The sequence below is a fragment of the Sorex araneus genome, chromosome 6, assembly GCF_027595985.1.
Source record: "Sorex araneus isolate mSorAra2 chromosome 6, mSorAra2.pri, whole genome shotgun sequence".
Taxonomy (NCBI): domain Eukaryota; kingdom Metazoa; phylum Chordata; class Mammalia; order Eulipotyphla; family Soricidae; genus Sorex; species Sorex araneus.
The window spans coordinates 147432033-147458477 of NC_073307.1; the positions used below are offsets into that span (position 1 = coordinate 147432033).

The window sequence follows — 26445 nt, forward strand, 5'->3', positions numbered from 1 at the left end:
AGTCTCAGAACCCACCCAGAGTGGAGAGGCAGAGAGCTGTGTTGGGAACCCACAAACATGGTTGTCATCTTAGTTCTGCCCCTGAAATTGTTGGGGCCACGGGAGCTTTGTGTTGTCTTGGCTTTGGAACCATATCCAGTGGTGCTCGGGGCTCACTCCTGATAGGGCATGGGAACCATATGTGGTGCCCGGGATCCAACTGGACTGGCCTGAACCCGCTCTACTCTCTCTCCAGCCCTGGTTCTTTTCTTTTTTCTTAGGCTACACCCAGTGGTGCTTAAGGGGTACTCCCTGCCCGGCAAGGAGTCCCTCCAAGTGTTGCTTGGAGAACCACGTACTGGCTTTCAGGACACAAAGCCTGGGTACACAGAAGTGTGAATCTCTTCACCTCCAATGGGATACAGGGTTCCACTCTACCTGCCGGCTGCACTCTTCTGCCAGGCATGGGCTTGCAGAGACTCAACCTGGGGGCTCTCAGGCATCTGCTCCAGACTTGTTCCTGGCTCTGCAACCAGATCACTCCTGGCAGTGCTTGGGGAACCATATGGGGTGCCAGGGGGATCAAATTTGGGTTGGCTGCATGCAAGGCAAGTGCCTTAACCCGTGTATTATCTAATTCCCCAGGCATCAATTTTTTAAAATAACGGGGCTGGTGCGGGGGTTCAAAGGAGCAAACAGGGGCCGCCAACAGACAGGGGCTGGAATCACCCTGGCCAGAGAGGGCAGTGCTGAGGCCAGGGAGGATCTGGGCTCAGGCCCCCTTTCTACTTTTGACCCATGTCAAGGGGTGCTCAGAGGTCACTTCAAACCGTGATTATTCAGTGTCGGAGTGTAGAACCTGGGCCTTCTGCCCGCTCCACCTAGTTGAGTTACTTTCAGGCTCCACGAGCCCTTTTCCCCAGCGATAGCCTCGCTCTGCCAGTTGCCAGGTCTGGGCTAGCACTTTGGAGGGTTTGCTTCGAGTGTCTTCAGGAACATGATTACAGTGTTGGAGATGATTCCTCAGGTGTTCTCTGGGCCACCAAGGGTAGGAGGAAATCCTCAGAGGGTGTGGGTGACCAACAGACACATAATCTCTGTTCTGAGAACAAGGAGCCATTCCTGCCCTGAGTGAGAGCCGAGGGTTCCCCCCCCCCCCCCCCGGCCATCCAGTGTCCAGCTCCATCCCACCTCCCGGAGCCTGCCCATAGCTCTAGAACTCCCTGGGCCTGGGGAGGGCAGGTTGGACATGCTGCAGGGGGAGAGTGAGGGGAGGAAAGGCCAGTTCTTAGCCAGGTCACATGGTGAGGCCTCTCACTCCAGAGGCCACTGATGCCATCTAGAGAATCCAAGTGTTGCTGATGCACCTGGCACCATCTAGTCTCTGTCCACAGCTCTCATTTGCGAGGCCCACGGCAACAGCAAGTGCCAGGCTCACAAGATACTCAAGCACGGGGTGCTGGCAGAAAGCCCAGAGGTGTCTCCCCACTCCATGCTCCCACTTCCCAACTATTTGGAAACATGAGATCCAGGCCCCAAGATGGCGGCCTTGACCTACTGTCGAGGTGATACAGAGACAGACCATGGCACCTTGGGGTGATTTTATTTTTTGCTTTTTGGGTCACACCTGGCGATGCACTGGGGTTACTCTTGGTTCTGTACTCAGGAATTACCCGGGGCGGTGCTCAGGGGACCATATGGGATGCCGGGAATCGAACCCGGGTCGGCCGTGTGCAAGGCAAATGCCCTACCCGCTGTACTATCGCTCCAGCCCCACTTGGGGTGATTTCTGCAGTCAAGACTTGGCTCTCTCCAGGTACGGCCAGCTCAGACACCCCTCGAGGCGAGGACTGGGTTTTGTGGCTAGTTCTCCCTTCAGTTCATAATCCTGACCTGACTGGGAAACCATCAGGATGAGCGGGCACTACCTCTGTAGCGTCTGCCTGGGACTCTGAGCTTCCGATCTGGTCACAGCCTGGGGAATGGCCTTGGTCCTGTGACCCCATCCATCCCACAGTCACCCTCCCCCCCAGACAAACGAGAAAGGAGGCTGGCGAGGGGCACGTCATCATTTTAATGATATAGATCTTTGGTGTTCCCCTCATTAGCAGTCAGACTACCCCTCTCCTCCCACCACAAGGCTTCTATGATGAGTTACAAACAGAAATCACATTCTCATACTAAAAACAAAAGAATCAGAGCCTTGATTTCGCCACTAGAAACTACACGTACAGTTCAAGGTTCCACATGCAACACCGTAATCACAGACCAAGACCTCACACTTGGGCCTGGAGGCCTGGGGCTGGCCTCGGCGGCGGCTTGGTAATACTGACACCCCCGGTGCTGCCCTGAGGGAGAGGGGCTGCGTGGGCAAGCCCCGGGGGCCGGCCAGCCTACACCCCACTCCGGCGTGAGGACCTGCCCACGGCCACGGCACGCTGCCCCTCACCCCATGGTTGTGCCCCATTCATAAGTGCTGGAGGCCCCTTTCCTCGGGACTCGGGAGCTGGGGGGTCCCCCCGTGGTCTCTGGGGAGTGTGCCAGGAAGCAGGGCTGCTGTTCAGGCGGGCTTGGAGCGGGAGACTGCACTCTCCCTGCTCCTGGACTGGGCAGAGCTGTCCCTCTGGCCCACATATGAAGACTTGACCCTTCTGGGTCCCTCTGACCTCTCCACCCCGGGCTGACCCTGGGGCCCAGCTTCTGGGACAAAGGGTGAGGGGTTTGTGGCAGGGACACCCACTGGCTCCTCCACTGGCGCTGAGCACAGCAGCACAGCTCTCCTGGTGACCAGAGCCTAGAAGGTTCCAGAGCCCCAAGGTCAGTCTGGCCTCTCCACTGACTCGCGCCTTCCAGTCCACCCCCCACCCTCTTTCCTGAGCCCAATGCAGCCCACGGCTCCTCCGGTCCAGTCCCCAGTCTGTCGTGAGGTCCAGCTTCTGCTCAGCGGTTTGAGGGAGGCGCCGGTGCTCGCGATGGTCTCTACCTGTTCCGCGGCTCCCTACTGGGGCCTGCAGCTTCCCCCCTGCTGCTGCCGCCCCCATCGGGCAGGCAGGCATTACTGGTCAGATCGCAGTGCAAGGCTGGTCCCTCAGTGCTGGGAAGGGGGGCGGGGGCCGGGGTGGAGGGGGGTAGGGGCGGCTGCAAGGGCTCCCTCCCGGGGGCTGCAGGCTGGTCCCAGGAGGCTGTCCGGGGGCTTAGGCCGCGCTCCGCCAGTGGCCCCGGCTCAGGAAGCAGTCCCCGAGAAGTGGAGGGCTGGGGTGAGGCGGTGCGGGTGGTGGTGCTCGGCTCCGTGCCCGTCTGGGAGCTGCGGTGGATGCGGTGGCTGACGATGATATTGTTGCCGAAGCCACCCATGGAGGCCGTAGTGGTGCTCTGTTCCCGCTGTACCACGGCTGTCATGCCCCCTTCGGCCATCAGTCGCTGGATCCTGCTCAGGGCGTCCTCCCCACTCGCACCGGGCTCCGCACCATCACCTGAGAGGGACAAAGTAGAGCGGGTCTGGGCTGTGGCCAGGGGAAGGATGGTGGTGGTGGTGGTGGTGGCGGTGGCAGTGGTATGTGTGTGTGTGTGTGTCCTCACGACTTGAGGCCAGATTCCCTGGACAATCAGAATTCCTCCTTGTGTTTCAGGGGAGAACAAACAGAGGCCGGAGGGGCACAGGAGTGGCCTCAGCTCCTAAGCCAACTGAGAGGTGGTGCTGGGCCGGGGCCGGGGTGCTGGATGAACCTTCCTGGCAACAGTGAGGTGATACCGAGTATGCAGCGCAGACGGCAGGGGTGTACCAGCCTTCAGTGTGCCTGCACTATGCTGGGGGGGGGGGGGGGACTGGGGTCCTGGGAGAGGGGAAGCTGCCGGGATGTGCCTGGGGAGCAGTCAGCTGGGGCACACATACCTCGAAGCTGTGCTTCCTTCCTGTCGCTTCCTCCAAGCCCACGAGGAAGGCTGGGGCTTGCCGCTGTTCCCTAGAAGGCGTCTGTCTCCTCTTCCCTCTGTACCCCACGGCGTCCCCAAGTGACCCCACTCACTCTGTTCTCCCGGGCGGGGGGTCCTGGGTCTGCCCTCGTGCAGCAGACGAAGCAATAGCTCTCACCCCAGCCTGGCCAGTCCCAAGCTGTGCAGCTGTGGCCTGTCCCTGACCAGGAGCAGGACCATCCGGCAGGCACCAAGCCTGGCAGCAATGAGAGACGCCTGGCATGTCCTGGACACAGGGCGGGTGTGTGGCGTGGGGAGCCGTAGTGGAAAGGTTGGGGCAGCTGAGTCACTGCCCCAGCCGGGGGGCAACCACACTGGCAGCTCATCCCACTCCTTACCTCTGGCCACCTGCTGGCCAATTTGGGATTCTGCTTCCTGGGGTATGTGTGCGTGCGTGAGCATTTGCTTCTGCGAGGCCCCTTTGCCACCCATTTCTGGGCTCGCCTTTTTCTGCTCACTTTGAGCTGGCCTTCCTGCCCAGTCCATGCCACCACTTGTCGGAGTCTGGGGTCCCTGTGGCCCCCTTTCTCCATTTGTGCTTGGCAGTCTTTTTCTCTGGACGTGGTGAGAAAGTTCTCCCTGGCAAGGCGCAGTGGGCGCTTGGCCTGGGCTTCTTTATGCACCCTAGTTCTCTGGGTTTGCACCCCCACCCGCCCCGCCTACAGTGTGCCCTTGTGGCTGGCCCGAGAGCTCAGCACCAGCTCCCAGGGCAGAGACCTTGAGGACTCCCAGAGTCCTGATCTCAGGGCCAATGTCATGGGCAGTGTGGCCAGGGATGAGGCCAGGTCAGTTGGGGGGCTCAGGGGCACTCAGCGTCTACCCTCTGGTGCCAAGGGCACTGGGGAACCCCACTGTGTTCACAGCCATCCTCTGCTTTCTAAGCACGCCAATGCCCCCCAGCAAGCTCTTCCATGGAGATCACTTCCGGGACGAACCCGGGGAGCTACACAGCTGGACCCAGAAAGGCAGCTTGTGGCAGGACTGTGGCCATTTCCCTCTCCTGCCTGGCATCCCGGCGGCTGCTCCCTGCTCTTGCTAGCTCCGACCCAGGGGATTCTGGCCATGGCAGAACCAGATGCTGTTATGACACCTTGGGTCTGGGGGCCCAAGGGTCGGGTCTGTACCCCATCTCCTGCCTGTTCCAGCTTTTGGAACCACTACCTGAAGGTCTCTGGAGCTCCCGTGTGTCCGCATGACCCTCAGTGCTGCCTGTTCCTCATCCCAGTGCCCACAGTTTTCAAGCCCACACAAACCCTGTGTTTCTCTGGGGCCTTCTGCGGCCCCCGCATGAAGGTGGTTCCTCCCGAGTCCTCCCAGTCCTCCCCACTCTGTGCAGCCTGCTGGCCGGCAGTGTCTCCCTTCTGGGCTCTGCAATCATCTGATTAAGCCCGGACTTGGCTGGGACTGAGCTGGGCCAATTTTGAGGACCATGGCCTTGTATTTGCCTCGTGGAAGACAGGTCCAGATTTGGCCCCTAGGCTACTTGAAGCTGGAGGGGTGTCTGGAAACAGCTATGTTCCTTTCTCGACTGGCATTCTGAGGGCTCAGAGTGAGTGGATCTCTGAAGTGGATTCCCTCTCCGAAGTCCTGGATTAATGGTGCTTCCCACCACCCAGGCCCAACTCAGAAGGGGTCAGGAGACAGCTCAAGGTCAGGAGGATGTGCCCTGGCACTGAGGGTGTGGGTGTGTCCCCAGACCCTCTGAACACTGGGACTCCCCCCAGGTCCCTACCAAAATATAAAAAAACTCAAAGAGGATTGGATGATGTATTTGGAATGAGACACATGGGTGGGGGCAGTGCAGAGCCGTGAGCTCGGGAAAGTGAAGCTGAGGCTGGGAGTAAGGGCGGGCCACGAGCGCTTTTGGGACCAGCTCAGAGGAGCCCGGGGGAGAGGGAGAGGTGGGGGGAGGCTGAGCTCTGAGCTACAGGCCAGAGGCAGCTCCTTTCCTTCTTTGCACAGGGGCCAATATGCAGTCACTGAACAACGGCAAAAAGAGTATATGCATACAGTGTGTGTGTACATGGGTATGTGTACATGTATGTGTGCATGCTCTCAGGATAGGGAAGGGCCTGCCTCAGTCCAGTCATTCCACACACTTCATGTGAACCTACTTATCTCCAGGTGTCTCCATGCGGGGTGCAAACAAGGAGTCTTGGAAGGCTATGTGCCCTCTGTTCCTCCCCTCTTGGTTAGCAGGGAAGCTTTAAGACCAGACAAGCAAAAAGAGCCTGAAAACTCCCGTGGCAGAGAAGAGGGTGTCAAGTGGATCTTTTTGGTTTGTTTTTATTTTGGGGTCACATTCAGCGATGCTCTGGGATTACTCCTGGAGGGCTCAGGGAACCACATGGGACATTGGGGATCAAACCCAGGTTAGTCGTGTGCAAGGCAAAAGACCCACACTCAATACTATCGCTCTGGCCCCATTAAGATTTTTTTTTTTTTTTTGCTTTATGGGTCACACCTGGCAATGCACAGGGGTTACTCCTGGCTCTGCACTCAGGAATCATCCCTGGCGGTGCTCAGAGGACCATATGGGATGCTGGGAATCGAACTCGGGTCGGTCGCGTGCAAGGCAAATGCCCTACCCGCTGTAATATTGCTCCAGCCCCTGGCCCCATCAAGATTTTAATTAAAGTTTTCTAGATAAGAAAATGTGAGCAGCCCGGGAGGCCGGGAAAGGGCAGGCTGTGGCAAAGGCATGAGGATGTGGAAAGCAGCTTTCCCACCCACCAACACTGGGTTCAAGGCACGGAGTAGGGGTGGGGTATACAGGGAGCCCCATTCAAGGTCACAAAGGGCCAAATGAGATGGGTACCCTCGGGGCGGGGGGTGGCTGGGGGTACAATGCACGCTGGGAAAGGGAGTGGGGGGCAGTGTGAGTCTGGGAGTCACCAGCCTTGTCCCCAGCAGGAACGGGAGCAGAGAGGTTTCTCTTGCCATGCTCGATGGCTCAACTCAGATGGAGAAACACGTGTGTGCGCTGCCAACTGCTGGAGCAGCGAGGGGCTGGGTCCCGGTCAGTGGAGTGACTGAGTGACAACAGCTTGTTTAGCTGCGGCTGCCGGGCTCCACAGTGGTCTGGCTCCACGGCTGGGAAGTGCTAATTGGTTCTTAGCAGTGTGAGGCCAGCTGGGAGGGCCCAGGGTGGGGGCTGGCTGGGTGGCACCTGACAAAGGTGAGAGAAGGCGCTGGGGGGTGCCAAGCCGTGGCCAAATGGCCACGACCCACGGGCACTGGAGCAGGAGAGGTGTCCCCCATCCAGCAGGCTCAGACCGGGGTGGCCTGAGGCCAGACCTCTGGGGTGCGTCTCCTGCAGGAAGGTGATTTCTGCCTGCTTCCCGAGTCCCAGAAGGCCAGCCGGGGATGCGGCGGGCCTGAGCAGAGCTGCTAGGGCAGTTTGGCTGTTAGCAGTGAGCAGAGGCAGAAGTGAGCATCACCTAGACACCTGAGAGTGGGGTATTCACCTGACTCAGTGGCACTCGGTGGGCACTGTGAGTGGGGGGGGCGGCGCATCCTACCGTCCACCTAGTCGGATCCTTTGTCCCTTGAGCAGCACTGGCCCTTACCTTCCCCAGGCCCTGAGGCTGCTGCCCCAGGCTCCTGGATCTCCCTTTCCGTCTGTGTCTCGGCATTCTGCAGCTGCAGTGCCAGAGTCTGGGTGCCCTGAGATGTCACGGAGGTGGTGGGGTTCCGGGGTTGCAGCCCAATGGCGTTCATCAGACCCATGTCTCTGTCGGTCCTCCAGGAGGCTCTGCTGGTTCTGGGGAGAAGAAGGCCGGCAGGGGCTCAGGGTCCAGTGGAGTCTGGGGTCACCCAAATAAGGACCATCACCTCCCCTCCTCCAGGTTCGGTCCGGAGGCCCATCCCTCCCGCAGAATCAAACTGCCCAATGGGGGGGATGGTCATGGTCCCATGCTTTCCTCTGTCGGTCTTTCTGCGGAGGGAGAGAGGCTCCTTCTCTTTTTGGACCTCCTATGCAGTGCTCAGGGGGCCTGGGGACCACATCCAGTAATTTGTGGCCAACCTGCCTGGTGGGACCATGTGCAGGCCAGAGGATGTAGGGCTGCTCAGGGCCTGCACTGCCGGGGACCACCAGTCACCCCAGGAGGGGCTCCAGGGGCCACACCCGGTGATACTGGGGTGGGGGGCCATGTGGTACAGAGAACAGAACCAGTGTCAGCTGCACACAAGGCATAAGCTCTAACTCCTGGACTAGCTCTTGGGATCCCAAATGGCTGCTAGATTTTAGTTTGTTTTAGGGCCACACCCGGTGATGCTCCTGGTGCTCAAGGCTTGTTCCTAGCTCTGCACTCAGGATTTACTCCTGGTGGGGTTCAGGGGCCATATGGTATTTAGGGATTGTACCTGGGTTGGCTGTGTGCAGGTAAATGTCTTACCCAATGTACCATCTCTCTGGGCCCCCAAATGGCCGTTCTTTTTTTTTTTTTTTTTTTTTGCTTTTTGGGTCACACCTGGCGATGCACAGGGGTTACTCCTGGCTCTGCACTCAGGAATTACCCCTGGCCGTGCTCAGGGGACCATATGGGATGCTGGGATTTGAACCCGGGTCGGCCGCGTGCAAGGCAAACGCCCTACCCGCTGTGCTATCTCTCCAGCCCCCAAATGGCCATTCTTATGAACACTGATTTGGTGATGGCGGGTGGTGGTGGTGCCAGGCCACACCTGGCAGTGCTGACTGCTTCTTTCCACTCTGTGCTCAGTGCTGACTCCTGGCGGTGCTTGGGGATCGAATCTGGTCAGTGTATGGAAGGCAAATGCCTGACCTGGTATGCTTATGCTGTCTCTCCGGACTCTACAACCTTTTCCTTTAGAAATTCCATCTGGTTAGCGTTTTTTTTTTTTTGGGGGGGGCAGGGGGGCGTGGATTCTTGACCTACATTCAACTGGAGGTGGTGGGATTCTGGGGCTGCAGCCCAATGGCGTTTCATCAGACCTTGTCACCTTCACTCTCATTTCCAGCCACTGTGGGTACAACCTTCCAGCTGCCACTGCAGAGGGTCAATCATCTACACTGCACTTTGTGTCTCAAAACTTCCCATCAGGCCAAGGTTGCGATTCTGTCATGGGACCGTGGTGAGGAGCTTTTGCGGCTGCAGCTCTGGACGACCTGGTCCCTGCATTTCCGGTCACCTGGGAGATGGATCGGACTTTCCCCAAACCCACTTCCTGTGGACAATAACCCTCTCCATGCCCCGTGCCATCATGGTGGGCCCCAGCCAGAGATGGAAGTTTGGGTTGCTTCCACAGAATAACGCTCCCTGTAGAGTCACATGCAAATGTCACATCGGGTCAGAGAGCAGCGATCCTGGTTGGGACACATGTCCTGTTGGAGCCCCAAGGCTATGTGAGGCCGTTGTTTGCAAGCCTGTCAGAAGCAGAAGCCAGAGACTGGCTGTGGCCACACACTCACCCAGGCCTTTCGCTGCCCCTGCTGCTGGAGTGGACAGTGAAGACGGTCTCGTTCAGCTGGTCCCAGTAGTACTCAACACCAGAGTTCAAGGCCCTGGGAAGGGCAGAGGAGAGAAGGCAGCCAGGGTTAGAGGGGAAGTGGTCCAATGCTGTCCAGCTCCTGGACTCTGGGAACTCAGCACGGTGGCCCCCTCCTCTGTCCCGGGAGGGGCTGAGCCAGACGAGCTCCTGTCAGGGCACTCAGTGCTGGCACCGCTCAGACCCGTCTCTTCGGGAGTGTCTGAGTTGGACCTGCTGCTGCTTGGAGCGAAGAGTGCGCTCACAGACAGCCACAGTGACACGGGTAAGGGGTCCATGTGGGCAGTGGGACTCAGAGCAGACTGAGACGAGGGCAGTGGGCTGGGGCAGCTCCACCTGAAATCAGGCCTGCTGCTCAGAAGGACCACCGCTGCCGGCGGGGAGAAAGGAAAGTGAGCAAACCGTAACTCTCGCCCTCGGCCTGGAGTTCGGAAGGCCCAGCAGGAAATCATCCCGCTGAGCAGTGGCCTACAGCTTCTTGGGCCTGCTCAGGAGCCTCACTGGCAGGTCAGGCTGGACTGGCTACGTCCAGGGAGGACACACAAAGGTTTCCCAGGGTGGGAAGGGGGTCCGAGGCTGGCCCACGGATGGCACAGAAGCATGTCACCAGTCTTTCTCAGGGCTGCCAAGAGGCCCCCCCCACCACTCCCAACAGCATCTCATCTGGTTCCCCCAATGTCACATGGGCTACCAGAAGGGAACCCCAGCGATGCTCAGGGGTTGTTCCTGGCTCTGCACTCAGGAATTACTCTTGGCAGTGCTTGGGGGACCACATAGGATGCCGGGGATCAAACCCGGGTCAGCGTGTGCAAGGCAAACACCCTACCCAGTGTACTATCGCTCTGGCTCCAGGAAACCTTTATCTCTATGCTGATGTAACCCTTCCCTCAGGGTGGTCCCTAACCCTGGACAGCTCAGCCCTGCTTGTAGCTTTGACTGCCCCCCGGAAACATGGTTAACCAGTGCCGGTCAGCAAGCCTTGGGGGGGGGGGAACGGTTTGGAATTAAGTATATTTGGGGGGAGAGCACGGTGAAGGAGGACACAGGACCACGACCTGGAGAGAGAGACATTTCCCTTCTCTTCAGCGCATGAGGACACAGTGAGAAAGAAGATGACAGTCAGCGAGCCAGGAAGAGTGGCCTCCCAGAGCCTGGCCACATGGTACTGACCTGCCTTCCAGGTTGGAGAGTACGGGAAGGAGATGACGGGTTAATGGGGGAGTGGGAGGTAGGGGGCTCATGACCAGATGCTGCTTTCCCCAAGGTGGGAGAGGACAGGGGCTCCCTGGGGCTTTGCTTTGCCTTTTTAATTTATTTGGGGAGGGTGGGGGAACACCCAGCAACGCTCAAGGCTACACCTGGCTCTGTGCACAGGAGTCACTCCATGATGCTTGCGGAACTGTATGTACTGCTGGGGATTGAATCCCGATCAGCTGCAAGCAAGGCAAACCCCTTACCTGCTGCACTCCCTTTCCCAGCCCCCTTCTTCTGTAACTCTTTCTAGCCATGGTTTGCTAGTGACAAGAACCAAACCACACCTAAACTATGTACTGTGACCAGGAATCTTGCATCCCCCTCAACAGAGAGGCCACCTGAGCAGGGACCATCATTGTGACTCTGATAGCTGAAGGGTTCCCTCGGCCACTTTTCCCTGGGCCTCTGGTGCCATCCGCCTAGAGCAGTGACCTCTGGCCAAGGCTGTGCCCCACATCCTTTCTGCCCCTGACCAACATGCCCGACCCCAGCCTTAATTTGGCCTAACTTCTGTAGCCAGAGCAATGCTCACAAATATAATAGCATTCAGGGCACCAAGAAGCAGGTCTGCAGACACCCTCAGCAGCTCCTGGGATACTTAGTGTTCGGTACCCAGCAGCACTGATTTCCGTGGGTAAGCTAAAGCATGGTGCCAACCATCTCCTTCCCTTGGGCTTCAGTGAGGGTGAATGAGTCACTGTTTGCTCCAGGTTCTTTCTGGAAGCCAAGAAATCACAAAGGAACAAAAAGGGAAAGGCCAGCCGGCGCTGAGTCTTCTCAAACAGAGTGCCCTCACTCATTGACCCAGCGTGGTTCTTGGCTACCCTGGCTTCCTGGGTGGTGACCATACACTCAAGACCCTGGCTCTGAAGCTGCCGGCATCTCAGGACTTCCCTCGGAGAATGTGCCTTCCTCTCTCAGAGACATGGCTGGTGCTGCCTCTGAAGGAAGGACTACTTCCAAGGAGACCCACGTACGTCCCACTCCCTCTGGGATGCTAGGAAGAGCTGGCACCTGGCTCTTGGGGGAAGACGCTGACGATGGCCTCAATGAAGCCATCTCTGACTCCCCTTTTGATTCCGAGGCACGTCCTCCCCATCCTTGGTCAAAGATGTCTGATTAAAATTACTGCTTACAGAGGTAGCTCCCCCTTAAGTGACAGAGCTGGGGTCTTGGCAAGAGGCCTGCACTTAGCCCAAGGGCTGGATACCCCGAGCCGTGGCCTACACTTCTGATAGGGGTCCTTCAATTCCATCCTCTGAGCTCAGATCAGCAGTGGTCTTGACAGCGCCCCTGCCCCGCTCCAGCTGAAGGGCTTATCTATGCAGCCAGGAGTGAGCACGCACCCTCACAATTCAATCTGGCGCTTCACATCTGCCATGGTTATCCAAGGGGCACTGGTGGCGCTGGTGGAGCACAACGGCTGGCAGAAGCAGAGGCTGGGGGAGCAGAAGAGAAAGGAGCATCCTGCTGCTTTATAATGGGGTGACTGAGCTAGAAGCCCCCACAGTGGCTTTTCCCTCAGGGGCCACAGAGGCGTCCTGAGCATGCTGCCCCTGAGAGGTTTTTCCTTCGGCCCTTTTCACCATCAAGCACCGTGTTTCTGCACCCTCAGAAGACAAGCCCAGCGAGCAGGCTGACTGACTTGGGCTTTGTGCTCAAGAGGAGGAGAAGGCTGAGGCGAGGACAAAGAAAGGGAAATCAAGAACAGGACTGAGAGCACTGAACAGGGTGCAGCTGCCTCTGCCAGGGACAAAGGCAGACACCCACCTGTGTGGCAGGCAGGGAGGGCTGGAATCTCGGCCCAGCTGGCTGGCTGGCTCCTGTGCCCTGGGGAACGGGCGTGCCAGGCAGCTTCGTCACATGGGCACAGACAAGCGTGCCTTAGGCAGCTGCTAAGGAGACAACAGTCCCGAGCTGCCGGCTCCCTCGTTCTTTCTTCTCCTCCGAGGTCAGAGGCCCCTCACAGCCCATAGCTGTCAATGTCCTCACTTCTCTTTTCTCCTTTTCCGCTGCTGTAAGCATGTGAACTGATGAAATGCCGCTCAGCCCGATCTAGAGCACAGGGTCTAGATTCGGAGCACTGTAGTTCTCAACCCCACATGGGGTTGTCAGCTTTTAAAAAAGCTGCTTCTGGCGGCCAGAGCTGTAGTAGAGCAGGTAAGGCAAGTGCTGACCTGGGTTTGATCCCTGACATCCCATATGGTCCCTGCAGCACAGCCAGAAGTGATCCCTAAGCACTGAGCCAGAAGGCCCAGAGTACAGCTGTTAAGGCGTGTGCCTGGCATGTAGCTGTGGTTATGACCCTGGAGTTCAAATTGTGGCACCACATATATTCCCCTTAGCCAAAAACAAAACAAAAAAAGAGGGGGGAAAAAAAAAGGTGACAGTAAGTAGGCCAAATGAGTTTGAGAGCCTCTGACTCAGAGATCCTTCCTTCCTTCTTTTTTGGGGCCATATCCAGCAGTGCTCAGGTCTTACTCTTGGCTCTATTGCTCAGGGCAAACTCCTCCTCTCAAGAGACCAAATGGGGTGCTGGGGATCGAACTGTTGGTGGTAAGGCAAGCACCCTACCCACAGTCCTATCACTCTGACCTCTGAGAGCTACTTTCTTTTTTAAGAAGGTTAGTCTGCTCTTTCGTCTCACTTGCCAACATGCTGTCTAGACTGAGGAAGACCGGAAAAGTTAGGGGTCACATGAGTCAGAGCTGCGTCGGCAAGCACCAATGCACCCAGGAGGTCTGGGGAATGCTGGCGCTGGTCATACAGGATCAGCTTTGACAAATGTCAGTCAGGTTACTTTCAGAACGTGGGGATGAAACCAGAGTCTCTCTGGACAAAGTGGACCTCGGTCAGTGAGCAGAGATGGAGTAATGCTGCCAGAAAGAAGACTGGAGCAACTCCTGCCACTGGTATGATGTGATCGGGCTGCTTCAGAGCTCTGGGGAAAAAAAGCTCCCGAAGCAACTTGTCACCCTGAAAGATCAATTTTTTTTTTTTTTGGCTTTTTGGGTCACACTGGCGATGCACAGGGGTTACTTCTGGCTCTGCACTCAGGAATTACTCCTGGCAATGCTCAGGGGACCATATGGGATGCTGGGAATCGAACCGGGTTGGCCGCGTGCAGGGAAATGCCCTACCCGCTGTGCTCCAGCCCCGAAAGTCAAATTCTTTTTTTTTGCTTTTTGGGTCACAACCCAGCGATGCTTAGGGGTTACTCCTGGCTTTACACTCAGGAATTACTCCTGGCGGTGCTTGGGGGACCATATGGGATGCCGGGGATCGAACCCGGGTCGGCCGCGTGCAAGGCAAACGCCCTACCCGCTGTGCTATCGCTCCGGCCCCGAAAGTCAAATTCTTTAGCAGAAAAGCTGAGGTGGTGACGACAGGAATGTGAGGACCTGTGTCCAAGTAGCTTGGAGCTACCTAAAAGAAGGGTCATTAAATTCTACAACTGTTTTTCTTAAAAAAAAAAAAAAAACAACAACAAAAAATGATTATTTTTATAGGGGGGAGACTCACAGTTGGCGCAACCTGAGCACTACTCTCAAGGGACCACATGGCAATGGCGAAGGAAGCCAGGGCTCCCACATGCAAACGTGTGTTCTAGCCCTTTGAGTCATCTCCCTGCTCTTCTTTATTTTTGCCCCGTGGTGCAGGAAATTGAAGCCTGGACCTCGGGCATGGCATGTGCTCTACTGCTGGAGCCATACCTAGCCTTAGAGCTGCGTTCTTTAGCTTTAGCTGAGGTTTTGGAAGGGCAATTTTACAAAATGAGATGTGAGCATTTGTGGTGTTTTTCTGAAGATAGGATACTGCTTTCATCAGAACTTTAGAAGGGTTTGTGACTTAAAGAGAAAAAAAAAGGAGAAACAGCTGTGGGAGCCAGAGTGATAGTAGAGTGGATAAGGCACTTGCTTTGCATGTGCTGACTCGGGTTCAATCCCATACAGTTCCCCTGAATATCACCAGAAGTGATCCCCTGAACCAGGACTAAAAGTTGAGCACCACTGAGTGTGGCCCCAAAACAAAAGAGAAACAGCCACAGGTAAAGTGCTACAGGCAAATTGGTCAGTTAGGAAGTTAATTCTACCACGGGGTTATTGGAAGGCCTTGCAAAGGTGCAGCTTAGTTTCCTGGCCAGTGATAACATCCTTCTCACCTGGGTATAAAAGCCATACAGGTTGGAAGGTGACAGAGAACCAGAGGTGCTTTGAGAAACCCAGGGACAAAGTCCTGTTCATCTCGATTCATCTGGTACCTTTCGATACCTGGCCACTGCCTCGGGGCCGCTGTGGGCCAAGCAATAAAGAGACCGGGGAAAGCGGCAACACGAGGGCCACGCTTCACCGAGTCAAGTGCTGGTGCCCTGGAGCTCGGGAGTGAGGCTGCAGCTGCCACGGGGTAAGAGTTCCCCAGGCAGTCAAGATGGCCTGGTCCCGCTGAGAATCGGAATGCTGAAGACGACATATGGGAGAAAAGAAAGAGAAAACAGAGGCCAATGCCAGCCTCATGCTTGGCTGCGGTATTTGTGACTCACACCAAGTATGTAGGCTGGGGTTTTAGACTAGAGCGCCTTTGGGGGGCCATGACAAATGGGTAAAGATTCTGCCTGCGGAGGAGCAGATCCCCCTTAACAAAAAAAAAAAAAAAACCACACAAGACAAACAAACTAAAAAAAAATACAACCAGGAGAGGGCTCAGAGTTTGTCGGGGACAAAGGCTAGTGGTCAGAGTCACAGACAATAAGGCAGAGGAAGTGTTGTGGAGAAACAACAGGCAAAGAAAGGTCTGTGAGTGCAGTGTCGGTTAGAGTGACAGCACAGCCAGATCCTGCGCCAGTTCTGGAAAAGAAGTCCATCTGATTCTGCTTAGGAAGCGCTAAGGGCGAGGGACGAGACAACCAGTCTCATGCACTTCGGGGGAAAAAGAAAAGGGGCAGGGCAGACTGAGTGTGGAAGCATGGAGCAGCGGGAGTGCGGGGAGAAAGCAGCAGGGCTGCCGGGGCGGGCTGTGCCCTGGAAAGGCTCTGACAGGCTCACGGGGTGGCCTCTCTTTGCGGGGCACTGTGAAAACTCAAGAGGGAATAAATGATCCGCCTTGAGGACCATGTCTTCAACTTCCTGGGTTGCCCACCTAGCTTAGCGGCTACGGGAGCCAACACAGGCAGTGACCCAGGCTGGGCTCAGTGAGACGCAGGGTTTGATCCCCTGCAAATGAAACCAAACCAAGCTGACTCGAATCTGTACTCCAGGGAATAGCTCTATGGGACCTGTCAAAAGGAAGCATGGACCCTTCCCACAGGCAAGCCCCGCTAGAGACCAGCCAGAGCACCCCTAGAGAAGGCTCTGCACCAGGTGATGGGCAGGAGGCAGAAATGGCATCTGGGTTGTGGCAGTCAGCCCTGTCTGTGCTGGGAGCGTACGGGGGGGGGGGGGGGTGATGGTGGTGGTGGTGGGTGTTGTGTGTGTGTGTGTGTATACGTACCATGAGTTCCCCCCTGCACAGTGCATCAGTGTGTTCTCTACCCCTCTGAGCTTTCTCCCCAGCCCCAGAAATACTCTGGTCCCCAGCCTTCACTGTTATGAGTCAAGCTTTGGAGATTGCTGGCTTGACAAACTAGGGGTTTTAACAGTGCTTCATTTCCAATTTTATAGTGGGTAGGGCGTTTGCCTTGCACGCGGCCGACCTGGGTTCAATTTCTCCATCCCTCTCGGAGAGCCCAGCAAGCTACCGAGAATATCCTGCCTGCATGGCAGAGCCTGGCAAGCTACCCATGGCATGTTCGATATGCCAAAAACAGTAACAAGTCTCACAATGGAGATGTTACTGGTGCTGCTTGAGCAAATCGATGAACAATGGGACGATAGTGCTACAGTGCTAAGTTAACCATTATGGCATTTACACAAACCCAAGACCACCTATTGAATTATTCCAAAAAGGTTTCAAACAGAGCAGTTGCTATCTATGTATCTGCCTACAGGTCGTCGAGGAGACCCGAGAACAAGGGACCATAAAAAAAACAATGGGCATCTTAGACTTAGGGAGACTCCATCGCCACGCCAGGGCTCGGAGGGTGCCTAGGCTGGGTGTGTCCTGCTACCTCTGAGAGTGGAGGGGAAGAGGTCCTGCAGGCCTCGTGACGCTGATAAGGGGGCAGGTGGAAGGACCCCTGGCTGGGCACCTCCACAAGGAAATGCTGATTCCTCCGGCCCGCTAGCCCCCAGGCCCCCAAGCTCCCCTGCCCACCACCCGCCCCCAGCCACTCACTCTGGCCGGCAGATCACCAGGTCTCCTTTGTTGGTGCCATAGGCCAGGCCGAGCCCCGGCTCTGGCAGCCAGCGGGCAGAGTTGATGCTGACGTGTCTCCGCTGGTCTGCAGGCATGGGGTAAAGGACGTTGAAAACTCTCTGGGGGTAGTGAGAGAGAGAAGAGAGAAGGGGGGAGGGATGATTTGTTACCAAGAATCGTGACGTCAGGGAGAAGTCAAGTCCCTTCTAGGACCTGAAGCAAATGAAGCCTGAAGGAAAGGGCATGGCCAGGCTGGGCTTGGGGTGACCCATCAGGGATTTGGAGCTGGGGCATGTGGGGTGGGGGCAGTAGTGGGGGCAGAGGGAGGGTGAGGACTTCAACTTCGGACTATGCCTGGATTTGGTGCATGAAGTTTAGCTGTGTCCCCCTTAGGGAGCCCCTCGTTGCACTCAGAAAATGACCCGGCTCACTGGGAAGGCCTGTCCTGAACTTTTCCTCTGACCAGACAAACCAGTGAAAGCCAAGTCTGACTGGTAGTCCTGTTACCATGGAAACCACAGCGCTCAAACGGTAATGGGGGAACTGAAGGTGATAGGGGGGCGGGAGGGGGTGATAACACCAGAGAACATTCTTAATTCATCTAATTAAGAGCAATGTTAAAACTGCTATTGTTAAGGAACCCTAAAAGACACGCACAAAGCTGGAGGAAGCAGGGCAGGGGGTGATCTTGAATGCAGAGGCACAGGGTCCGTTCCCCGCTTGGGGAAATCACCACTAACACAGCACTTCCACCTCGGGGGCCAGTGTCCCCTGACCAACAGTCTCCATCTTTCAAAACCTTCTGTTCTCTCAAAGGGCACCTTCATCGTGCCTAGGCTGGGCTGAAGGCCTCTGTCTCTGGGGTGTTCATGATGTTCCAGAAGCACCACTGAGTCAGAGATGGCAAGGTGGGTATCGACAGCATGAGGAGTTAGAAAGCCCTGGATCCAGGTCCTGATGTCACTTGCCTAATGTCACCTGGATCACAACCTGAAAAAGCAACATTGTCCCAAAAATGGGCGGATGACAGGACGTGCAGGAAATCCCCTGGCATAGTATAAACTCAGGAATGGTGACTGCTATCATCAGTAACCTGAGACCGGGACTCTAAGTCAGGCCACTGGGGCCTGCAAAAAGGACCCACAGCTTCAGTCTACAAACTGTGGAGTTTATAGTCAAGTACAACCTTTTCTTTTAGCCTCCTTGGGATTTTTGTTTGTTTAGTTTTCTGGTTTTCATTTTGTGTTTTTGATGCCAAGGACCAAACCCAGGGCTACTCTAAAAAATAGATCTGTCTTTGCCTGTCCCTAAGAGAAATGGAAAGGACTAGAAAGAGAAGGAGAGTGTGATTTAGAAAATGACATGAAAAATAAAATTGGGATAGTGTGAGGATAGTCTTTCTGATGGTTATCCTGGTGAGACACAGAAGGAAGGAAAGAAGGAATGAAAGAATGAAAGAAGGAGTGAGAAGGAGGGACAGAGGTTTGGCTGAGTTAAGGGTTCATTCCATTTACACCCAGGAAGAGGCAGGGTATGGAGCTCACTAGGCCCTGGGTTCAATCCCCAGCAATGCAGAACAAGACCAGTGGCACAGACAAGGCAGCAGCAGCCCCACACACTGGGGACTCTTGAGAGCCTGACCCTTGGTGCACACCCAGAGGAGCCCGTGCACGCATCTCTGGAAAGCAGAGTGATGAGCACTGCAAGTTCAGTGCCATCACACTCAGATAATCCTGCCTGGAGTCACTTCCTGGGCCTGGGCAGCCACGCGATACTGCCAGAAGGGCCCCGCTGTAGCCCTCAGGCATGGACTCGTGGCTGGAGTCCGAAGGCTTCTGTGGCTGCAGCATTCAAGAGCCACCCATGGCCTCCCTGTTGGACTAGAGTCTGAACGTCTGAATCATCTATGTTCCTTACATCTCTGGTCTGAGGACAGGCTAAAAGGGGACCCACTGGGTTTTATGGATTTCTAGAACACAACTGCTTGAGCTCTGAAGAGTGAAGTCCTTGCACACCTGGATCTGGCAGGAGCTGGAATGCCACTCATCACCTCTCGTACCAATCAGGATGGGTGCAGAGCCCACACCCCTTCACAGAGGGGCTAATCAATAGTTTCTGTCGAACATGGAGACGCCCTGGCTGACAGGCTTGGTACACGCAGCTGGGATCATGTCATCTGTTTAATCCTCCTCCACCCCCACCCCCCGCCTGAAAGGTGTGAGTGGGGTACACCCAGAGTGCACAGGGGCGTGTGTGTGTGTGTGTGTGTGGATGCCAGTGAGCTGGCTGCGGGGAGCCTCAATCTTGGCCTGCAGGCTCACTATGGGCCTCACACTAGTCTCCTGTGGAACCACAATCACAACTAACTGCAGGGAACAAAGACAAAGACCCTGCAAGAAGGATCTAAAACAGCTGCCTGTACACTGTGCTGAGGGGGTTCAAAGAAAAGGAAAAAAAAAAAAAACACAACTAAAACTAAAATGCTTTTCTAGTAATGTCCAAGCCAAGAAAGAAGCAGGTAAGTCTCTCACAGTTACACAGTCACACATTTACCGTAAGCGGCCTGGGTCTGCAGAGGGCTCAATCAGCAAATACTACCAATTAACTTCTTTTTTTTTTTTTGAATTTTTTTTTTTTTTTTTTTGCTTTTTGGGTCACACCTGGCGATGCACAGGGATTACTCCTGGCTCTGCACTCAGGAACCGCCCCCGGCGGTGCTCAGGGGACCATATGGGATGCTGGGAATCGAACCCGGGTCGGCCGCGTGCAAGGCAAACGCCCTACCCACTGTGCTATTGCCAGCCCCCAGTACCAATTAACTTCTAAGTATGCAAACTTGCTTTGGGGACAAAAGCTCCAAAGGCTAGTATGCCGCATGACCGTGAGTAGGCGAGACAAGGTCAGAAGGATTGGAGAAAAGTAGACAACACCCCCTTTACCCCCCCTTGCTGTGGATCTTCCTAACCTTGATGGCCGGATGAGTCGAGGGGTATCGACTTGTCCTCTGACTGCGGCGGCCCCCCACCCGGTCCTTAAACAGTGTTGAAAGGGCAGCTCCCAAGTGCCTGACTCCTCCAATGTTTGGGTATTAGGGCTAAATCCTGCTTCGTGGCAGGAAGCCAGAAAATGCCACGCGAAGATCAGCAGCCTCCAGGATTCCCGATAAGCGCTCGCTTATCACCCTCTAATGTGGGTGCGGGAAGGAGGGAAGATGAGGGCAGGCAGCACAGGCGGCGAGCGAGGAGCATGCAGAGGGGGCTGGATGGGGCACACAGGCCTGGAGCGCAAAGACCCTAAGCAGAAAGAGAATCTGATCTACTGTGAATGACTGCCAGAGCCTCACCAAGGGGAAGAATCATGTTTCACAGCAGGCTAGCCCCAGAGACAAGAGCATCTGGGAACAAGTGTCACGATGCTGGCCGAGGGTTAGGGAGCTCTGCCTACCCTGTAGTCATTTATGGCTTTAGATACTCCCCCCCCTTTTTTTTTTCTGCAGGGGCAGAGAGGGCCACACATGGCTGCGCTCCTAAGGTCATTTCTGGCTCTGTGCTAAGGAGTGTTCCCTAGCAGTGTTCTAGGGACTGGATGTGGTGCTGGGGATGGAAATGGGGTTGGCTGCATGCAACACAAGGATCCTCATCCCAGTACTATTGTTCTGGTCCCTGGACATCAGCCTTTCCAACCTGGCCTCTTCTCAGATTTTACTGGAAAAGGATGGCCCGGCCCACCAGTTTAGCAGCTCTCTCAAGAACAAAGATCTGAGACGGGGCGAAAGGCAGCCCTGGCATTCCTTTGAAGGCACCCCACTACATATTAGTACACTGCAGCTCCCCCGAGGGATACTGAGGACCAAGTTGATGGCCTGACCCTAATCCCTCTTGGTGACACAACAACGTGACATGCTATGAAGCCACACCACCAAATTCCATTGCACCAGAGAGGGACTATGGGGCCCAAGGATTCTTTGCAAAGCCGAATACAAAACTCAACTGCTGATTCGTGTTCACAGAGTCCTGGTTTCACCTTTCTCTGCTGCAGTTATTCTACGTGCTGAGAGGGACACCCCCACCCCCTTGCCACCCCTAGCAGACTAGTCTCACTTCTGCCTAATGTTGAGCAAGGGAGTTGGCATTAATATGCCTGAAGGAACACTTCTCTTCCTGATTCAGTGCAGTCTGAGCATGTCTACAGGGAACGTGTCAGTTCACCAAGATCTCCATGATCCTAAGCGAGTGGGACAAAATGATTCCTCCACTTCAGTAGTTCATGATGCTCTCCAATACCGCCCACCCCACTAGCCCTTTCAACACTAACTAGTAGGAAGCAGGAGGAGAAACAAACAGTTCCCAGATCAAAACCAAAGGGGTCTTGATTCTGGTTCAGAGACAGACAGGAAGAGGATGAAAGGTATCTAAAGGAGCTCAGTGGTGAGCCAGGCTCTCCATCCCTTTAGGGTGGAGGGGAAAATGGATTGTGCCCCCACGCAACATGATGCTGTCTGTTCTGCTGGATATCAATAAAGCTCAGACCATTAGTGCAAGCAGCAAAACTGCACGATGCTCCGATGAGTCCAGATAAGACGCGAAGAGAGAGGACTGTGGTTATGTTGTTTACATCGGGAAATTTCATCATCTGGAAAGCAGGAGCCTTGTTCTCGGGGCAAGCAGCTGAATTTAAACCAAGGCTATGGAAGCTGCTGGGAGGAACGGGATGAGTGGGAAAGGAGGCTGGAAGGGCAGGGGGACGGGGACGGGGACAAGGGCCTCTGAAGAAGGATGTGAGGAGAGATACTTTCTGGGTGATGATGGGGATCAAAGGAGGCTTCTCCAATAAAGGGTTGGAGCTGGAAAAGAATCAACACTCTGGGAGGAGGGAAAATCAATGGCGAGCAGATACTAGGAGACAGCTGACCTTTGCAGTGGTAATGGATGGCTACACACCTTGTCCCAGGCGGGGGTGCGTGCGTGCCTGAGCAGGCAGGGGACAAACAGGGCCAACATCTTGTCTTCCTGCAGACCTGCTGATTTGCTTAGATTCATGAATTACTAGAGGTGTTCACCTCTAGGAGAATCTGATGGTTTGTAAGAAACCATTTCATTTATAGTCTCCATGCCCCTGTATATATATATATATTTTTGGGTGAGGGTCACATCTGGAGATGTTCGGGGGTTACTCCCGGCTCTCCATTTAGGAATTACTCCTGGCGGTGCTCAAGGAACCATATGGGATACTGAGGATAGAACCCGGTTGGGCCGCATACAAGGCAAACACCTCACTGTACTTTTGCTCCAGCCCGCCCCTGTATATCCTTCTACTTTGCAATTCAGAACTTATAGGAGGCTGATGTGATCTTTACAGGGGTTATTTATTTTTTTTTTGTTTGGGGGCCACACCTGGTAGTGCTCAGGGTTCACTCCTGGGAGGGCTTGGGGGACCGTATGTAGTGCTGGGGATCGAGCCCAGGTCAGCTGCAAACATGGCAAGGGCCTGGCCTGTGGTATTACCTCTCTGGCCCTATAGGGCTTTTTTAAAAGATTCTTATGAATACCAACTTATATCCTTCTTGCCTTTTGTGCATTGAGGATCTTCCTGGCCCCAAGGAAATTTCCCCAAACAAAAAAGAATGGACAAAACTGCTTTTCATCACTCTGGATCTGGGACCTCTGCAACTGACGCTTTCTGCTACCTGGCAGTCATGGCCAGCCACAGACCTAGAAATTTGGTCTTCATCACCTGGCCCTCTCAAGGATACCCCAAGGACAATCAGATGACAAGAATCTTTTTAAAAAATTTTAAAATTTTATTTATTTATTTTTAAGGACAAGAATCTTGCTTTTCAGTCAGCTTGAAGTTTCCGATAGGCCATCTCTGGCCCTTGGGCTCGAGGCAGCTGTGACTTTATATGTCTGAGCTAAAGGGCCTTCAAGCCCCCTATAAACAGACATCTCAAGCTTTTACTTTCCACAAATATAAGACTTGATTTGCCAACAAATTCTTTTATTCTCCCGTTTTTTAAATTTTTTTTTGGCTATACCAAGCGGTGCTCAGGGCTCAAGTCAACTCCCAGCTCTGAGCTCAGAGATCGCTCCTGGTGGGCTCTGGGGGGTCATATAGGGAGCCAGGGAAGGAACCCGGCTCAGATGCATGCAAGGCAAGCGCCTTACCTGCCATACTTGCTCTGGCCCTCCAATAAATTCTTGAAAACACAAAATATTTTTAAATAAGACGGGAAATCTCCTGCCACGTCTCAAAGAGCCCAGGGCAGCTCTGGGGGCATCAGCAAGGCACTCTCTGCTTTCAGGAGAATGGGTTCTGCACTCTTAATCCTGACTGCGTACTGAGTCATGAGCTGGGCACATGAGGGGTATGAGTGGCTGTGTATGTTCTCCAATGTGAAGCAAAGACATTGCACACAAAGTTTCAAAGTAACACCCATTCCTGAAACAAATGCTGCCTAGCTTGGCCAAGCATGAGGAAGGCTGGGATCCAACAGGGAGAGGGCCAGGCGGGCCAGTCATCAGGCAGCAGACACCATGCCTTCCCTGCTGTCTCTGCAGATCAACCACGGCATGGGACCCATGGGAGGGACACGCAGAGACCCGAGTCTAGAAAGCACAATGCATATTGGCTGCGCTCTACTAGGAGGCCATGGAGGAGAGAAACTGTCAGAGCAGGAGAAATCTGTCATGGAAAAATTTGCCTAAATGGCTCTGACTGCAGCGCTAATGTTATTTTTAATTTTTTATCTTGCCCCCTCCCTTCTCTGACAAATCGCATCAGAGACACCCCTGACTTCTCCCATACCTCCCTCCCCTTTTCCTACAATGTGCTGCAGAAAGGAACTTTTTGAGGATAGATGCTTTGTACCGCATCTCAGAAGTCAACTTTAAGATAATTGCAGCGGAAGCAGCTTTTAATCAACTGACAGGCAGCTTTAAGAAAATTAATGAGGACCAAAATCTTAGGAAGGAGTAAATCATTTCTGACAACAAAGCCGTCTCTTTTATCCCAGTCTCCCTTGAAGAAATAATACTCTTCCAGGATACAAAAATAAAATATCTTTATTTTTGGTATTCGCCACTCCCAGGGCTAGACAAGATCAAGGAGAGACTTGGATGCCTTAGATTTTTGGAGAATACTCTCGATTCGTGAACTGGAGTTCTAGGTCACTTTTGAAATCCAACTTTCAGAACCCAGGGAAGTCCTGATGATTGGATTCTATCAAGGGCTAAACTCCAGGGCAGGCAGGGAACCACAGGAAAAGTTTGATACTCAAGGGTGCAGCTAGGAGCTCCTAGGAGTCTAGAGGTGCGAGGTTGTACAGCACTGGGCATCCCTCTTTTTTTTTTTTGGTCATTTTTGGGTCACACCCGGTCATGCACAGGGGTTACTCCTGGCTCTGAACTTAGGAATTACTCCTGGTGGTGCTCGGAAGACCATATGGGATACTGGGAATTGAATCCGGGTCGGCCGTGTGCAAGGCAAATGCCCTACCCGCTCTGCTATTGTTCTAGCCCCTGGGCATCCATCTTTTTTTTTTTTTTTTTGCTTTTTGGGTCACACCCTGGGCATCCATCTTGACCCAGGAGCTACACCACAATTCAATCATGACTAGTGTGAGCAATTTGAGAGGTTTTTTGTTTTGCAGCCACATCCAGCAGTGCTCAGGGCTTACTTCTGGCTCTGTATTCAGGGATCACCTGGAGGGGGTTGAGGAACACCAGGGGGGTACCAGGGACTGAACCTAGGTTAGCCATATGCAAGGTAAGTAAGTGCCTTACCTGCGGTACTACCTCTCCGGCCCCTAGTTTGAGCACTCTGCATGTAAGCCTTCTCTATGGTTCACTTTTAGAAACTCTGAGTAAGGTAACTATCAGTCAGTCTCACGCTTGTGAAGGTAGCTGAGAAACGGTATGAAAGCAAGCCAGCTGTTTCTTTATAGATATCTATCCCTGGGTATCATAATAATCGTTGTCCATCCAAGGACAACCTTAAGTTTAACACCAGAAAAAGGAATTCAAAAATTATTCCTTTGGATGAGAAAAGGATCTGGAGAGAAAGATAAAGCTACAATCACCCACCCTCCCCTTTCTTTTTAAAGCCAAAACACCTTCTTATTCCACAGCACGCAAGCCGACAGGCAGGGAATAGAACTGCAAGTTGGGCTGAGTAAACTCCACTGTGGGCAGGGGAGAATTCTAATAATTTCCTATACCATTCATCCTTAAATTCTTCCAGGTATCATCACTGGGACACCAGCACGAGCCAGAAAAGTTCCTCATTGATTTTTTAGCTTCCTGAAAGTATTGAAAAGACTTGTCTAATAGGAGACATAGAAATAAATCAGACGAGGTTCCAGAGACATTAAGAGTGAGAGGAAACAGACAAAGAACAAAGCTATATTGACAGGTGAGCTTTAACGAGTGTCTCCATGCTGTCAGTGCCTGGTTCTCACTCTTGAGAGAAGTGTACAGGCACTGGGAGGTGACACAAGGTCACCTGCTTCCCACTCCACCCAAGCTATGATTCAGCAACTTTAGCTGGGGCTGAGGACCTCACTGCTGTGAAGGTCCTTGGGGATGCTGATATGGGTGCGAGGGAAACACATGGAGACCCGCTAGGCGGGGTGTAGGCAATTAACAGAACTTCTTTCCTTCCATATTACCTTGTGTTTGTGGAGAACTTGGGGGGGACTGGAGGGGGACTTGGGGACTGGGAAGACTTGGGGTCTGCATAGCACTAGAGTTCTAGAAGGTATATGTGGACATGGTCCACAACTGAGGAGCAGATGACTCAGGATCAAGAAAAGTGGGGAGGGGTCAGGGATATAGCTCAGCGACAGAACTACTGCCTGCCTGTGTGAGGCTCGAGTTCGATTCCCTACACTGAGGAAAAACCAAAACCAAAACCAAAACCAAAATACAATCAAAGCAGCAAGGAAGGAAAAACTGAATGGAGAGGAGGAGAGAGAAAAGAAGGAAAAGAAGGAAGAAAGGGGTTGGAAGGAAAGGACAGGCAGGGAGAAGGAAGGGACAGCTTCTCTTCCCAGCACTCACTGGAAACTAACAGTCACCTGGTCCTGGAATATAGTCGGCTTCACCAAAAAGCCAAAAAGAAAAAACTTTTAATAAAATTGACCGTTAAGTATTTGAGCCTTTGCTGTAAAGAGCACAAAGTCATTCCACAGAGAGAAGAGCTGAATCACTTTCTATCTAGAGTTGCTTCCCTTATCAAGTCAAATGAAGGTGCCCTGTCCATTACTTCTGCTAGCGAAATGACCAGAGAGGCTGGCCATGCAGCACCACTGAGATTCAAGGCGTATGCAGTGAGGACCTAGTTCTCATTTCATGAACCCACTTTCACACGCACACAACCCTCACCTGTTTGTTCCAGGGATAAAAACATACTCTTCGTTTTTCTGGATTTGTTTGTTAGATC

At 54.1% G+C, this 26445-nt stretch overlaps 1 protein-coding gene across 4 annotated transcripts in view; it reads right to left on the reverse strand.

Annotated features, from left to right (window-relative positions):
• Positions 1-2034: 2034 nt before the first annotated feature.
• AMBRA1 (autophagy and beclin 1 regulator 1) overlaps positions 2035-26445 on the reverse strand; it is a 197615-nt gene continuing 173204 nt past the window's right edge. For all 4 annotated transcript variants that reach the window (XM_004619065.2, XM_004619064.2, XM_004619063.2 and 1 more), the window contains 4 exons: positions 16987-17126; positions 9386-9478; positions 7521-7714; positions 2035-3452 (listed from right to left, as the gene is read on the reverse strand). In XM_004619065.2, the coding sequence (XP_004619122.1) occupies positions 2959-3452; positions 7521-7714; positions 9386-9478; positions 16987-17126 (921 nt within the window). In that variant the 3' untranslated portion in view covers positions 2035-2958. The remainder of the gene's footprint in view (positions 3453-7520; positions 7715-9385; positions 9479-16986; positions 17127-26445) is intronic.